This window comes from Podarcis muralis, chromosome 1 (genome assembly GCF_964188315.1).
Source record: "Podarcis muralis chromosome 1, rPodMur119.hap1.1, whole genome shotgun sequence".
Lineage (NCBI taxonomy): Eukaryota > Metazoa > Chordata > Lepidosauria > Squamata > Lacertidae > Podarcis > Podarcis muralis.
The window spans coordinates 82,803,230-82,819,955 of NC_135655.1; the positions used below are offsets into that span (position 1 = coordinate 82,803,230).

Below are 16,726 nucleotides of genomic sequence, written 5' to 3' on the forward strand. Positions count from 1 at the left end.
TAAAGGCAGCAAGCCGCCGCCGCCGCCACCCCCCACCCCTGCGCCGCCGCCGCCGCCGCTCCGCGTTGACAGGCAGCGGGAGCAACAGCAGCGGCCGCGGCAGCCCTCCCTGCACGCGCGCGCGCAACACACAAGACACACACAAGACACACACACACACTCAGGACACACACCGAGAGAGCCCGCCAGCCCTGGAGGAGGAAGGCAAGCCAGGAGCGGAGGGCAGCGGGGCCAAGACGCAGCCCATGAACTAAGGAAGGGCCGCCGCTTCTCTGCACGGGCATCATGTGGGTCTGTTTGTAAGAGGGGTTGGGGGGCCAGATCCCCTCTCTTCGCCTCCCCCCCTCGCTCTCCCTCCCCTCCCCCTAGCACAGGCGGCCACACACACGCACACACACACACACCCCGACCGGGAGGAGGCGGCGGCGAGGGAGCCGCAGAGGCCGCTGGAATAATAAGAGAATTGATTGTGAAAAAGGAAAGCAGAAGAAATATTTCCTGGCAAGATGGCCGACTTGGAGGCTGTGCTCGCCGATGTGAGCTACTTGATGGCTATGGAGAAAAGTAAATCCACTCCGGCAGCCCGGGCCAGCAAGAAGATCGTGCTACCTGAGCCGAGGTGAGCCCGGCAAGGGGGGCAGGCGGAGGGGGCAGGTGCGGCGCCGGGGCCCCGCGCGAGGCGCGCCGGGCTGAGGATGGGCGCTGGGTGTTTGTGTACGCGAGCGAGCGCATAAATGGGTCTGTATATGACTGAGCTTCGCTCTTCTGAAATGCAGCGAGCCGACTTGCCCTTGGCCCAAGCAGCAGAGTCCGTGATCTACCCCGTCCATGTAGCGGGGTGGAGTGGGGTGGAAAGAGGGCTCGCTAAAGCGGCGTCTTTCCGTGTACGTGGTTGTGTTGATATAGTGTGGGCATGATGATGGATTGTCAGGGTGTCCTGTCTCTGCTTCCTGATTCTTCATTCGGCTGCTCAGATCCTTGGAGATCATCCCCCCAGCACCTCTTGCAGTAGCAAACCCCCTCCTTCTGTGTTTTTCCCTACCCACACGTCACAATTCCACCCACCCCAACACAAACACATAGTGATTCTCTGTGTGTATGTGTAATATGCAGTTGTGTTAACCACAGCAGAAAAGCAGGCTAGTAAATCAGGCTGTATATATGCCTATATAGTGCTTTTTTTCTGAGCAGTCCAGCAACTGTGTTGCTGGGTGTTATGAGAAGCATACAGCTTGGCTCTGGCAGTGCCTGGAGTCAGCCTCAAGATGCCCTAACCACTGTCTTCTGTTTTGGGTGGGTGGTTTGTTTGTTTTTGTTTTTGAAAATCTGTGTGTACAGACCTGTTCAATCCAGCGCTGTGTCTTGGTAGTGTGCTGTTAGATAGCGACCAGGCCTTTGCCCACCTTGCAGCTGCCCTGAGTTGAAGCAGGAACTGGGGCTGCACAAACAACGTTGCAAGCGTGCGCAAATGCAGCGCAAGGTCACCATTGTGCAGATAAGGGGAAATGTGTTGGGCAGGGGCTCTGCTTCATGTAAGGGCATTTTCTTGCTGGGAGACACAAGTGGGAGCATTAAGTCAAAAAATCTGACTGGCCATCCAGGTGGGTCAAAGGTGCTATGGTTTCGGCCAACCAACCCTTAACTCTGCTTCCTGGCAGCAGTTACTAAGGGCAACAGGGTGGGGCCTGACAAGCATCCTGCACCTTCAGCACATGGGCAAATGGAGGCCTTCCTCGCTCTCCTTTCTTCCCTTCCACCTCCCATGTGACATCTGGCTTACCCTACCCTTCCCTGTTCTAGCCAATAACCTTGGGTTGTCCCCATTGTAGGAGAAGTCTCTTCAAGCAGAACTGCTCCCCTGCCACTGAAGGCAGGACGGAGGGTCTCTGAGAAAGCTCCAAAGGGCCCCTTTCCGCAAGAAATGGCAAGCAGCCCTTTCAGAGGATGATGCAGATGTGTTACCATGGCGATGCCTGAAAGCCTCAGCAGCCTCTGTGCTCCCCCCCCCCCCACGGTTGCTGGTTTCGGTATGGAAGTGCCCACATGGGAACTTTGGGTGAAGTTCCATAGCCTTTGGAGGAAATAATTTTGGGATGCATAGTGACCGTCCAGAGAGCAGCCCCTTCACTTGCATCACATCTCAGCTAATAGTTGCTCACTGGCAACCCCCTGCCTGCCTGAGTCACATCCCTGAGTCCAGTTTAAGAGAACTGTCTTGGGGTGGCAGAATTTAAGCCACCGTTTGCCCTTCTGCCCCTCCCTCATCTCTTTCTGCACCACTTGTAATGACAGTGTAACTGCTGCTGCCTTCTCCTCCTTTCCTCTTCCTCAAAGTACACCAGGGAGGCCTTCAATTCTCCCAGCTCAATAGCCATCTATTTTGGGGGCAGGAGAGGGAGTAGAGGAGTGAAAGGCAATATTGACAATATATCTACACATAGGAGGTACTTGTGAAATTTGGCTTTTAGGAAATTGAGCATTTTATCTGTTAAAGAGCTGGGGAGAGCTAAGGGGTCAGATTACCAATTAGGGAAGCAAGATTATGCCCTAGAAGAAGACTAAGGATTAAGAGGCGTACAGGGAGGTTTTGCTGTGATCACAGCACAGGGGTCTTATTTATAGCTTACTGATAGGCAGAAATAAGGTAACTGGAATGGTAAGGAAAGCATGGGGAGGAGTGTCAAGGATATGTACAGAATTGCATTTGTTTTGGATTCAAGACATCTGCTGAAAACAAGCATTAGAGACTGCTTCTTCCCATTAGCTAGGGAGGATCAGATACATCTCTTCTGCACATCTCACTGTGGGAACTTTGCTGGGGGACTTCTAAAGTGTGGCCCCATTAATTTTGCCCGGGAAGCTGATTTGGAGCAGGAGGAGAACAGGGTAATTCCAGAACAGGTTAATTCAGGCAGAAGCTGAAGAAATTCTTACTTCCCCTAATCTGAATGCGTAATAACATGTAGACCTTTTGGTACAGCCCAATAGAAATCACGTGGAGGAGGAAACTGGGTTTGGGTGATGAGCAGAGTGTGTGTTTTACATTAACATATGCAAGTCAATATATTTGCATATTTATTTTTTGCATAATTTGCTCTGTTCCTAGCAGTCATGCGAGGCGGTGCAGGGAAGCAGTGCAGGGTACAGAATCCCCACCTCTTGACCACTAGAAATTTGACTCATCCTCCCTCTGGCCTTGCACACATATACTGTTGCAGATCAAAAAGACAAGAAACTTGCTTTTTTTTTTTTAATGAAAAGCAAGATTTGGGTGCCCAAGTATAATTTATTTCCTTGCCTTGCATGATACTGTCTTGGCACAGCATGCATAGTCCTGTTCACAAATCACATTACCTTGCTTCTCAGAGACAGATCATTCACTCTCAGACACTCCATAGGAAGGTGAGACTTAACAGAAACCACAAGCAGTGTGCATACATTATCTTTCATCATTGTTGCTTTGCTGGTGGTTGACCTAACAGCTTCCGTGTGTGTGTCTGTCTTGAAACATAAGGGACATACAAATCACACCCTTGGAGCCTAGGTGGTGCCTCCATTTTTTTTCATGGGCTATCTATTGGAATTGGGACAAAAATGCAGATACATCCTCAGGAAGTTGTCCAGGATTGGAACAATAGAAGGATGGAGATTCTAAAGCAGTGGTGAGGAACCTAGCGCCCCCCAGATGTTGATGTACTCCAAATCCCATCAATTCCAGCTGGCACAGCCAATGGTCTGGGAGTTGTAGTCCAGCAACATCTGGAGGAGCACACCACCCCCTCCCTGTTGTAAAGAGAGGAACATCAGCAAAATTGCCAAGGGTGCTGTTGGGTACTTAAAGAACTTGAGGCACAAACCCATGGCCCAAATTTCCATAGCCATTTGCATTGGCTAGTTTATATGTATTTAAGATGGTGGGTTTCTGATGCTTATCAGCATTGCATTTTGCAGTGTGCACAGCAAGTCAGTAAGAAGGGGGGGGGAGGGAAATGAGTTTTTTAAAAGGAAGAAAAGGGCAGGAGATTCAGGCCAAGTGCAAAGCTGGGTTTTGCCACCCCACCACATCTGGAACAGCACCCCTGAAAGTTGCTGAAGGGGCTGCATCCTCGTTCATTACTGCAAAAGCAGGAGCATTCTATTACATCTGTTACATTAATTTATGGCATTTATATGCCACTTCATCATTAGCATTTCTAGGAGGCGTGCATAAAAATAAACCATACAGAGAATAAAACAGTAAAAAAAAATCACCATAAAACCAAACCTAAATCCAAACCCTACCTTAAAGTGCTTGCTGAAATAAGAAAGTCTGAGTCACATGCCTGAAGTCCAGCAATTTGTGTCTTACCTGTCCTGTACGTAGTTCAGAGGCAGCATTTCATCTTCACAACCACCCTTTGAAGGTAGATTAAATGTGAGATACAGCGACTTGCCCAGAGAGCTATCCGACGAGATTTGAGTCTCTGCTTCCCACCAACCAAGCTCACTGTGCAGGGTACAGGAGACGTGATCCTGAAGATCTGGAGGACTCTGTCTGCTCCCTCCTGGAATGTCTTTTATAGATTCTACACAGACATTCCAAGAGGGAGTGGAGGTAATGAAACTCGGAACTGCTGCCCATTCAAGATCTTGGGGGAATAAGATGTCTAAGGTTTTGTTGATTACATTGCGTCATACTTCTCTCCAAAGGAGCTGAGGGGCACACACATTGTATGCGGGATGGTTTAGGTTGTGTGTGTGTTTGACTAACCACCGCCACTCTTTGAACTTCATGCCAAAGTGGAGAGTTGAGCTGAGGTTGCTCAGGGGTCGCTAATCTGTCACTCTCCACACATCGTTGGACTCCCATTGGCCCTAGTCGGCATGGCCAATGGCCTGGGGTGTTGACAGTTGTACTCCATCCACATCTGGAGGACCACAGGTCCCCCCATTCTTCTTCCATATCATGCAGAGCAGAATTGTGGGACAGGGAAAGGAGGCCTCCCACAACCCCTATTATGGAGCACCCTGACTTTAAATCACTCCAATCGGTTTTCTCCGATAGGCTTCAACACACTAAATTTCCTGCCCGAGCAACCTCCTGCAGCCTCTCATGTCCCTCCTCCTGCCAAAGTCAAGGCCCAGCTTCAAAGAAGAGCTGTCTCTCTGGTTTGTCTGCCAGGAAATGACGTCACCTTTGGTCGCAATAGGCTATTTGGGTCTGCTGCAAAGTAAGAAACTGCAGCACATAGGAGAATCAGGGTGACCTGCGTCCTGCTGACCCGCCACGGCACCCACTGCAAGCTCTGCCTTTTTGTGCAGGTTTTATAGCGGAACTAGGAATGTGTCGGAGCCAAGGTGGTTGTGACATTTGTGAGAGGGGAGAATTAAACTTTGGTAAAAGGGCAGGGGAATAAAAAAGGGGGGTGGGGAGGAAGTTTCTCCTTTGCTGGTTGCTGCACTACAGTGTTGTTTTTCCTGTTAAGGGAACCAAACTGTTTTTTTCTGTGCATTCATTTCCTTTTTCTGTGCTTGGATATGAAGCCAGTCAGTGTTCCCTGAAGTCAGGCTCTCTCTAGCCTGACAATCTACAAGAGCATAAAGAAAAAAAATAATAATAAACCAGCTCAGATGCCCAGGGATACTAGCAGGCAACTTCCCACTTCCTCCCCAATGGCCTTTAAGCGAACAAGAGCATTGTCAACAGCTGGCTGATTATTTATAGTACTAACTGCCTCTCATTAAGTCTCTGTGCAAGAGGAACTCGAGGGAGCTGACATTCTCCATAGGCCTTCCTGGTTGTTAACTAATGCTCTCTTTTTTTCCTAAGGGGGAAAACTGAGGCAGGAAAAAGAGGGCACTAGGACCAGTTCTCTCAGACCTTATCTGACCGAGGTTAACTTCAGTGACTGAATTTTTGGAATTGGTCTTGTAAACAACACAAAATTTACAAGCTCAGGATTGTTCCCCCAACCCCCCCCTCTGCAGACTGATATGCACATACAGGCTTGTGGCTTAAACCTTTTTTTTTTTTTTTTAACCTTCCTTTCCTGGTTGCCTAGAACAGATGCTTGTTTGCCACAAGTGACCATGCTAGTTGCTTTTTAGAAGCCTGGCCTATATAGCTGTGCTGCTTTTCCATAGAGCAAAGGTAGCCCTCCAGATTATGATAAGGCTATAAGTCCCATCATTTGTGGCCATGCTGGCTGGGGCTGGTGGGAGTTGGAGTCAGGCAACTTCCAGAGGGGATGACGTTGGGCTACTTGGTTTGATGCTATGAGTCCCAAGTTCAAGTCTCCGCTTAGCTGCTGCTATAAAAGGAATGACTTGCCTACCTTACCAGGACACTGTGAGAATAACCAGATAATGAGTGTGAATTCCTTTTCTGCACAAGGCATTTTATGTAATGATATTAATGCTATCATTCAACTGGACCTGCCCCCTGGAGATGGTTGTTATGGAGATGCTTGAGACACATTATCCCAGGCCCATAACAGCAGCAGGCACCAGAAAACACAGCCATCCATCATCCTTCCAAGACGTGTCTGTCTCAGGCATGGGGCTCTCTCCCCTGCCCCCCATCCCCCATGGCTCACTAGTTTCAGGAGCAGGAGTTTCTGGGGGGTGGGGGAAAGACACATTCAGTCTAAATGATTGAAGTAGGTCTTGTTTCTCAGCACCCTGATATTTACTGCGCAGAATCCAAGAAAAAAAATCTGCCCTCCACAATGGGAAAGTGTCTCTTCAGCCCGATCACACTCTCCCCTTCAGAGGCACCCCTTACATTAAGCTCCCATAGCTCCTATAATACTACTAATCCCCAGAAGCCCCATTCAGAGACAGCCCAGCACCCCATTTAATCCATGGACTGCAACAGCAGCAACTATGGTTGCTCCTGCTGCAGACCACATTGGGCACCTTTCCATTGCCATTCAGGGAGGATGCAGTGGCCTCTCTAGGCTAAGCATCCTGATCTCTTTGTCCTCCATTCAGATATTTAAAAGGTACCCAGATGAAGGGCTGTTTATTCAGTCAGCACACTCAAGCAATGTCACCCTCACCCCCCGTTCTCTCTCCTCTCCCCCCCCCTGCACTGCAGACGGTAACACTTCCAGGCGGGCCAGGAGTGAGTTGCGTGTCTGAATAATGTTCCACACGTAAAACTAGAAAAGCAGTGTGCATGTCATGGCGAAAGGATTCAGTCTTATTGGGCTCGGTATTCTCTGAGGAGTTTTTCATTCCCATCTGGGAGCATTCAAAATGTCACCCACCCCCACCCTCTCACCTGCAACCTGAAATGGAATAGTCCAAGATAGCCTTCCGCAGCCTATACAAAGTGGAAGGGCTGCATAATGCTTTCTGTACCAAAGTGGGGGTAGTGGGGGGCAGGTTTCTGTGGAAAAACAGTGGACAGGAAAAGGGTTAAGGCGTGATTCCAGTTCTCTAAACCTTCTCTTCTTCCCAAAGTTACTTTTTCATAAGAAAGGGGTGGGGGACCTGTGACCCTTCAGACCCTGAGGTCCAAACTCCCATCATCTCTGTCCCTTGGCCATGCTGGCTGAGGATGATGGGAGTTTGCAAGTCCAGCATCACCAGGAGGGCAGCAGGTTGAGGAATGCTAGTCTAAGGAAAGCTTTACCAATTGACCGATTCAGTGTTTCTCAGACTTGGGACCTCAGCCATTATTGGACTACAGCTCCCATCATCCCTGACCACTTGTCCTGCTAGCTAAGGATGATGGAAGTTGTAGTCCAACAGCAGCTGAGGACCCAAGTTTGAGAAACACTGCATTAATTGGTCCTGTCTGACTTACCAAGTATCTCATGCAAGTGGTGCAAACTATCACAGAATGTTGGTGCCACAGTCACAGCATTTTCACCATTATTGTGCCACCCGCACTGCTTCTCATTCATTCCAACCTGCAGTGAGGATCTGTACAGTCAGTATGTGGATTGTGGGTGTTGGGAATGCTGACTCAGTACACTTGTCAAGTGATACGGTAATCTGCGTCTTCCATCATCTGACAAGTACTTCTTACACAAGCTTCCATCTCGAAAGGTACCCGTGCTGCAAACTGAAGCATGCTTTCTGGGGAGCAAACCCCCTTGAAGTCAATGGGGCTTCTTCCTTCCAGGTGAACATGGTCAGGAGAAAATGGTTGAAAGTGATTCGGTGGCATTTCCAAATAAATGCATTTAGGATTAGGATTTCTGCCTCCGTTGTCAGAGGCAGTGTGCTTGGAATCCCACGTGGAAAGAATGCTCTTGTGCCCAGGACCTTTTTGAGGTTTTCCTGCTGGCCTCTGGCTGGCCACTGTGACAACAGAATTCTGGCCCAGAGGGAGACTGTTGCCCTTACCCTGCAATGGCCCTCATACTCAGGAGCTTCCTCTTGGCTGCTTACGCTGAGTCAATTAAAATCTTCTCCATAGAAGGGCTATGTGTGCTGCTTAACCAGCTAAATATCCACAGGAGAAGCCAGGTCACAGCCCAGCTCTGAAAGATGGCACACGACTCCGAAAGAGAGTTCCAGTTCTTTGTAATACATTAACCCAGCATGAACCCCTGTCTCATGGCCAGACCGTCTATAGCATTTTCCAGGCTGCCAGCTACCAGGTCTTGCCAACTCATCTTTGAGATTAGTCATTGTACTTTGGGACCTTGGAATTTCAGGTTCATTTTCAACCCAAAAGGTGCTCTTTCCTAATTATTTGCCTGGCATTCTCTCTCTCTCTCTCTCTCTCTCTCTCTCTCTCTCTCTCTGTGTGTGTGTGTGTGTGTGTGTGTGTCTTTCTTGGTCACTTTTTAAAATTAACCACCCAGGAGGACAAAACAAACACAGCGACTAAAAAACCAGAATGTATTCAGAACAGTGCTTCCAAGATCCAATGTATTATTTCCGCTGCTTCTCTAGCTAGGAGCCTGTCCGTCCACACTCAGACCACCGTCCTCCTGTCCCTCCCGCTTTTTGATGAACCTTCATTTTCTGTTTAGACTTTTAAATTGGCTTCTCTTCCAAATTGCCCAGATGCAGATGCCATTCTAAGAGCACCAGCTCTTCTTTAAGACAAGAAACAGACCTCTGTTCGTTCACCTGCTAGAATGACTGGCTGCCTTTGTAATCTTCCTGTACCTGGCTCCACTTAGCCCCAGATAAAAACACAGTCTCCTTTAAACAGCTGGTTGGTCTTAATTCATGAATGAAATGTCGGCTATCCAGTGCTGGATCCTTACTGACCCAAATTCTCTTGAGATAAGTGTCTTTTATCTGCAGGCTTCCTGTGATAATAATGGGGGGGGGGGGTTGCAGCAAAACCAACAAAGGGTATTGTAGCACCTTAAATACTACATTTGCTATCCTTTAAGGTACTACAAAACTGCTCATATAATAAGACTTTACCCCCTCTCCAGACACACACCCCACTTTCTAAACATGTTCTTGGTTCCTCCTCCGACCCTCTAGAGCAGATTTAGGGGGCACAGCAGGAAGAGAGGAGGGGGAAGTCCTGCTGCAGGAGTGGACCTCATTCTGCACATGCAACAGCTTAGCTGGATCCTGCCCTTGTTGTTGTTTTCGGAGCAGGGACGGCAAACCTTTGTCCCTCCACATGTGGTTGGACTCCTATCAGGCCCAGACAGCGTAGCCAGCGGTCAAGGATGATGGGAACTGGAGTCCAGCAGCATATGGAGGGTCACAATCTCCCCACCCCCTGCTTTGAGGGAATAGGCCGAGCTGAGAAGCTTCACCCCTGTTAACTTCCCTCACGTGCCTTTTCTCTTGGCAGTATCCGCAGTGTTATGCAGAAATACTTGGAAGACCGGGGTGAGGTGACCTTTGACAAGATATTTTCTCAGAAGATTGGTGAGTAGCAGAGCCTCTGCAGGGGTCATGAGTTCAGGCAAGACCAGCTTGCCTGTGCTCCGGTTAGCCAGGAGTCAACGCCAGTGAGAAGAAATAGGGGGGCAGAAGGAGGAACTCCTTTTTAAAAAGGCTGTGGTGGGATTGGATATCTGCGGAGTTGTGATGGAAGCTGCTTGCTGCATACTCAGTCTCCTCCTTCCCCTTAGGAATCCAGCTTCTGGCCTGAAAAGTGCTGCTGTGTTTTGGCTGCAGGGGCCGGTGCTGCAGGTGCAACTTCTTTTGTCACTTGCTCCTTCGCTGGAGTTGGGGAACGCTTGGCCCCTGAATTTGTCCTGACCGTCCAGCCCTTGGAAAGGCCAGTCGCCCACCTTCTTCATTCAGATCAGGAGTTAACAAGTCTTCTCCTTCTCTAGGGCGGCCAAATGCAAAGAAAGCCAGTGATCCTGTATCTATTAATGAGGGGTTTTTTTGGAAAGCGCATAGCTCTGCAAGGGCGGCGGAAGCTGTGCCAGCTCAAATTATCTTGTCCAAATTATCCAAAGATAATAAGTCCCTGTCCTGCCTTGGGTCTGGTCAACTCTGCATCCCAGGCTGGTGCTGTAGAGCAGGGGTGGGCAGACTTTGGCCAATCCACTTTCGCCTTTTACCAGAACTTCCAAGATTGACCAACCCAGGCCAGGTGCAAGAGACCCAGAGTTAGAATTAATGAACAAAGGGTGCCACAGAGCACATTTGGAGCCCAGGAATTTGTTTTCAGCGCCATTTTGGGCAAATGTCCAGTCTCAGTTAGCTTTCTTCATTTCAGTAGCCTAATTTTGATTTTGGGGGGTGGGCGGGTCATTTTGTTCTTGCTAGTTGCTCAAGAATTGGGAGTCAGAACCCCTGAGGATCTACTGCAGGTCACCCAGAGATCTCCCAGTAGATTGTAATCTACTGTCTCTTCCCCCCTCCCTCGCCTTGTTCTCAAGTCTGAGCTGAGATCCGTGAGCAGCTGAGCTGAGATCTGTACAAATGAATTGGGGAAGGGGGTATTGCTGAGGTCGATGAGGAAATTCTGCTTCCTCTTGTGCGGCCTGCGACGGTTCCCCGTTCCAGCTTCCATTAGTTGTTTGCAGGACAATTGCTTCACTTGAGGGATATTGGAAGAGAAGATGGTTCAAAGCTTCTGGACTGGCTCACATGTGAGAACTTCTGCCTCCAGGAAGGGGGTGGAGCTGCAGACCTTGCGATGTGGCCCTGTAGGCCCATCTTTATGGCCCTCAGGCTTCTTCCTAGGCCACAGTATATCGCTAGGCCACCCCTCACAGGCCCTGCTGCCCCCACCCTTGACAATGCCTCTCTTGAGTGTCTGAATGAAGAAGTTTAATCACTCCAGCAGAGAATCTGGACCTGGTGGAATTCCCCTTCCATGCAGCTCTTCAAGAAGCCTTTTAGAAAGTAAGAGTGTCAGCTTTTTCTGGCAAGGCTCCTGCGCTGTTAGCAGCTGTGTGAGAAGTACAAAATGCAGCTCATGTAGCTTTTTCTCCCTCATAGATTGAAATGTACAGGCTGGTGGGGAGAGGGGACAACAACACACTTTCGCTGCTGAATTTCTGCCTGTCATCTTGCTGAAGACACAGAAGCCTGCCAGGAAGAAGGAAAATAAAATTCCACACCCTGCCACTTACTCCTTTTAAAAAACCCCAAAACAAAACAGAATATTCTAGAGCACTGGTTCCCAATTAGCTAATTACGGAGGACCCCCTGTTTTTCAAAAGCCAAGCCACGAACCCCTTACTTTTGACAATTTTGATGACTCCATGGTAGTTACCTCTGCAAAGCAATTTTTTGAACAAAATGTGTTGTAGCCCCTCATAAGCAAAGGACTTTAGGTATAATTTTAAAAAACAGACTATAAAATTTGTGATACTACCATGCAAAAATGACAAAAAAAATAGTTGAGGTGGGGAGGCAAGGGATGGGGCCGCGGACCCCTAATTGGGAACCACTGCTCTAGAGGCACTGATGAGGTACATCTGGATAAATTAGGAGGAGAGCACAGGTTAGGAAGGGCTGTGTGACTGCTGGCTTAGGACAGGCTGGGTGATGCTGGGCTGTTGTTGTCCATACTGAGCCCCGGAGGCATCTGCTTGCAAGGCTGTTTCTCCTTTTCAGTTACTACACCCCGCCCCAACAGGAAACACTCTTGCTTCCTCCCACACCCACAGCCACTTGTGGTTTCCTCATAATATCTCCCGCTTTCATCCCCTCTCTGCTCCCACCCCTCCTGGCTCTCCCTCCGCTCCTGGCTCCCCTGCTGCCTTCCCCACAGCCTCTTGCCTCTGCCTCTCACCTGGGGATGGCGCACAAGTAGGTCGGGGAAGCAGGTTTAGCACCAATGAGCCGTTTAGCCACAAGCTGACTTGGATCTTGATCCGTGTGCCCCTCCACTGTGTGTGGGGGGGGGGGAGCAGAGTTGAGACGGAAACTGGTGCACAGTATGCTTGAGAAATCTTCTCCAGGTGTGGGGATTGCCACCCTCCAACTGCCCCTTTTCAGTTAGCTGCGGGAGCCTGCGTCTCTGCAGGTTTTGTTGCTCTCCCAGCTCCCATCAGCCCCCCAGCCAGGGTGGCGAATGGTCAGGGATCATGGAGTTTGTAGTCAAGAACACTCAGAGGCAGACAGGTTATCCACCCCCTGCTATATCTGGTACAGATGAGACTCATGCCTGCTTTGAATATATATTGAAGGTTACTGAAGGGGCCGCTTCACCCTGTATAAAATTTGCAAGGAATTTGCACACAGGCACAGTTCCGTGTAGCTTCCGTTATGCATCCAGAGGGAAGCTCTTCTCGGTTGCTTATTATGAGTGACATGTAGGTCTCCTTCATGTTCCTAGGTGGAAGTGCCTTTGGTTTGGGGACTTTAACATACAACTCAGACATGAGTTATGACTAGTTTTCCCAGGGGGACCACGTGACTTAAGGCAAGCATGCGCAAAACAGTTATTTTTCTTCTTTTTTTAAAAAAGTGACCCTGCTCCTGTGCATTTAACAGCAGCCTGACATGCAGAAATTAAGAATGTGAACCCTTTTGAAGTTTGTGGGGCTTACTTCTGAGTAGGCATGCATGGGATTGCCCTGGGAATGGTGGGAGAAGCTTCCCTGTATAAACCTACTGGGCATATTGCAGCTTCCAGGGATATTGAACGTAGCTTATGAAACTGAAATGGTTATGCTTGCTTTCTTTTTTTTGCAAGATGAAAAGATTGAGATGTGCCTTCTTAGAAATATCAGAACCCCAGCTTGTTTTCTAGAAGTTTTCTGTAAAAAATAAATTGGATGACTATACCTGCTAGTTTTGTGTAAGGAGAGACTCTTTGTCTCTGACAGTGGTGTAATGGGCAGAAATCACCAGGTGAAGATTTGTTTGGTATGAAGATGCATGATGTTAAAAGCTTCAAACTTGTTGATTTCTTTCTCTTATGTTTGCTGTTAAAATCATAAAGCCCTTGTCCATAAAAAACAGGGTTTGGTATTAATGGGCACTGGTATAGATGACTTTAAAAGCCAACTTAGATAAATTTGCATAGATCTTTCAAAGAAGATAGAAGAATGATAGAAGAATGACCATGATAGAAGAATGAAACCTCTATATTTGGAGTCAGTGTACTAAATTTGGGGAATGCTTTTGGACTACAGCTCCCATCATTCCCGATCGTTGGCCATGGTGGCTTAGTCTGATGGAAATTATGTCCCACAATATACAGAGGGCGAGAGGTTCCCTACCCTAGCAATATACCTGTGTACATATACAATGAATTTCTCTTCCCACCATTGCTGATTAGTCAGGGTTGGAATGCAGGGCCCTGGCTTTCTAAGGGTGCTAATTCAGGTGGGACCAACTGGCTGGCTTTGAAAAAGGGAAGCAGGGGCACACCTGGTCGTTGCAGCTGACAGTTGTGTGTTTTCTTAGGTTTCCTGCTGTTCCGAGACTTCTGCCTAAACCAGGTGGAGGAAGCCAAACCACTGGTGGAATTCTATGAAGAGGTGAGGCCCTGATTGTGCGTTGAGGGTGGTGGGAGAAAATGCTGTATTTCCTTCCGTGCCGTCAAACCACAGTTTCCTTCCTTGGCCTGGCACACAGACTCCCCTCTGACATTGGTTCCCAAACTTGTCTTGAGCTGAGGAGTTGACTTTTCAAAGACCTGTTCAGAGGCCCCTTCAGGCCTTTTGACCCTCCTCTCAAAAAGCATATCTGAATTCTTGTTCACGGCAGCATGACTGGAAGCGGTCAGGGGGAAAGGAGCGGGGGGGGGGGTGACAGAAGGCAAGGCTACTGCATCTCCTGATTCAGGTTGGAAAACAAATACATGGAATCCCTGCGTTGCCTCTTCGGGGCAGAGTGTGGTAGTTTCATTTTGCCAGGGGTGGGATGGGGTGCGGTGGGTATCTGGGGAACTTAGAAGCTTAAAAATGGGCAAAATATTTTATTAGAGAAGGCAAGACCCAGAAAGTTTTGCTCTTCTTTATGCTTTCTTATAGTATTATCCCTTTTATGTGTATGGTTTATGTCGTTTGCCCTCTCATAATTTAAAATAAAACTTGATTTAAAGGAGAACAATAATAATAAGGAGGAAAAGAAAAAATGCTTGCTGTGAGATTTCAGCGCACTGCTCTCCCTGTATCTCAGAGGTCGCCCACAGGGTGCCCTCCAGATTTAGTTGGGCTCCATCTCCTATCTGCCTCAGCCAGCATGGCCAATGGGCACAGATAATGGGAGTTGTAGTCCAGCAACTTCGGGGGGGGGGGGGCTACAGGTTCCCCAGCTCAGGTGTAAGCTCAGCTTTTGTCTCTTTGACCTTGCATATGCATTCTATGGCACATTTTGTCAGCTGCCACCCAGCCCCTGTGGAAAATAATTAAGGTGGCGACAAGAGACTGCAAGCGCTCTCTCCAAGCACAGCCATTATTTGAGTTCTTTGGGTGCAAAACATGGTCCACGTCGACCATGTGTCTGTCTATGCCTTCTGAAGGGCCTTACAGAGTCTGTAGTCGGTGGGTAGGTTGCTGAGCCTTGTTACCTCTCCCCTTGCCCCATTCTTCATAGATCAAAAAGTATGAGAAGATGGACTCCGAAGAGGATCGAGCTATTAAGAGCCGCCAGATCTTTGACACATACATCATGAAGGAACTGCTGTCCTGTTCTCACGTGAGTGGCCCGAATGCTTGCTGTCACATGAGAGAGTCTGAAAAAACCCCTTGGCAAGAAGCATCATGTTTGCTTTGCAATCCCATTGATCAAGATCCTTTAAAAGATAATATTCCTCAGCATTGTCCATTGTCTCGCAGGCTGTGTACTCTCCCTGTCTCAATAAATGTCACATACAACTCCTTTAGAACTACCCACCCCAGCTCTTAATCTCCTTTTCACGACCTCACTTCCCTCTACCATGCATGGGAAATGGCTCTTTCCTGTTCTGGGATGACCTTCCCATTAATGAATTGTAGGCAGCCGCTTAAGGCACCACCTTGTGAAATGTACCAGCGCCTTTGCTTCTCCCATTACAGTGGCAGCAAACAAACCATGGATTCTTCCACCATTAACCGTGGTTTCCCGTTTTATCGGAACCAGGAGACCATAATTAACAGCTTCAGAACAAGCTAGCATATCAAGCCAATTTCAAAACATGGTTTTATATGGGAGGAAGGAGATCACACTTCAGGCCAAGGGCCACATTCCCTTGTGGGTAGCCTTCCAAGGGCCATATGCCAGTTGGTGGGCAGGGCCAGAGGTAAAATGTGGGCAGACTAGATGGCCCTTGGGGGTCTCTTCCAACTCAATAATTCTATTATTCTAGGTTGCTGGGGAACAATGGGTTTAGTGGGAGGTAGGGGCAGTGCATGTGAGCCTTGCAGCATAGCAGGAGGGAGGCCTTCAGGAAGTCCCGGGGGGACATGATGAGAGATGAAACCAAGAAGTCACAGAGTCACACTTATTGGTGTAAAGTGCTGGGCCAACTATTGACAGTTTTTGAGGTAACCTGACACTTTTCAAGTTGTGCGAAGAGCAGGCAAACACTGATGCCCCCAGTGCCGCATGTCAAACTGCAAAGAGGAGTGATTCAAAATGAGAACGAAAATGTCCTTCATTAAGTGATGCTCGGAAACCAAGAAAGTTAAAAAAACGTATAAATGGAACAATTTTATTCTGAATGGCCGACAGTCATAATTGTACCGTGTCAGTGGTTCCCACAGACGGCTTCAAAATCGCTGAGAGTCCTGGCACAACGCTTTTTTTGTCAATTGTAGCAACTGTCATGCTAGATGCTGTATGATTTTTTAATTGCACTTTTATTGCTGCTTTTATTTCTTGCTTTGTATTTTGCTCTAGCATTCCATTAACATGGTCAGATAAAGACATGAAAGAATGGCAACAAGTTATTAATTAATTTATCTGACACAATAATAAAAAAATCCACAGCTGAGTGCTGTGGCAGCGTACAGACAGGGGTTCCGGCTGCCCTGTTTCAGTTGCCTCCTCCCCCTCTCACGTCAGGATTTTCCTGCTCACCTTCATTCCCACGTTTTGACTGTCTCTTTCTCTTTTTTTGCTGCTTCCTCTTCCTCTCACTCTTGTCTTTCATGCTGCTAATCCTCTCTACTCCTTTCAAGTGCCTTCTCCTCCCATCGCTTAAGCTCCTTCCCACTCAACTTTTGGTTGGACCACCAGTTCCTCAGAAGGATGGAGCAGCTGCTGAGCCCGCCTTTCACAACTGCCACGCCCGCCATTCTTAGGACTACCTGTTCAAAGCTTGCTGACCATGGTGGTCTACAGACCGCAGTTTGGGAACCTTTGTCTGTGTGTTTACTGGTAGTTTGAATTGCTTCTTGTTGTTAAAACAGGA

The 16,726-nt window shown here is 48.4% G+C and overlaps 1 protein-coding gene across 3 annotated transcripts in view; it reads left to right on the forward strand.

Annotated features, from left to right (window-relative positions):
• Positions 1-140: 140 nt before the first annotated feature.
• Positions 141-16,726, forward strand: part of GRK2 (G protein-coupled receptor kinase 2) — a 38,502-nt gene continuing 21,916 nt past the window's right edge. Inside the window, exons 1-4 of one of the 3 annotated variants that reach the window (XM_028739464.2) lie at positions 141-619; positions 9,764-9,840; positions 13,795-13,868; positions 14,929-15,030. In XM_028739464.2, the coding sequence (XP_028595297.1) occupies positions 507-619; positions 9,764-9,840; positions 13,795-13,868; positions 14,929-15,030 (366 nt within the window). In that variant the 5' untranslated portion in view covers positions 141-506. The remainder of the gene's footprint in view (positions 620-9,763; positions 9,841-13,794; positions 13,869-14,928; positions 15,031-16,726) is intronic. The other 2 variants (XM_028739474.2, XM_028739480.2) reach the window with 2 other exon arrangements.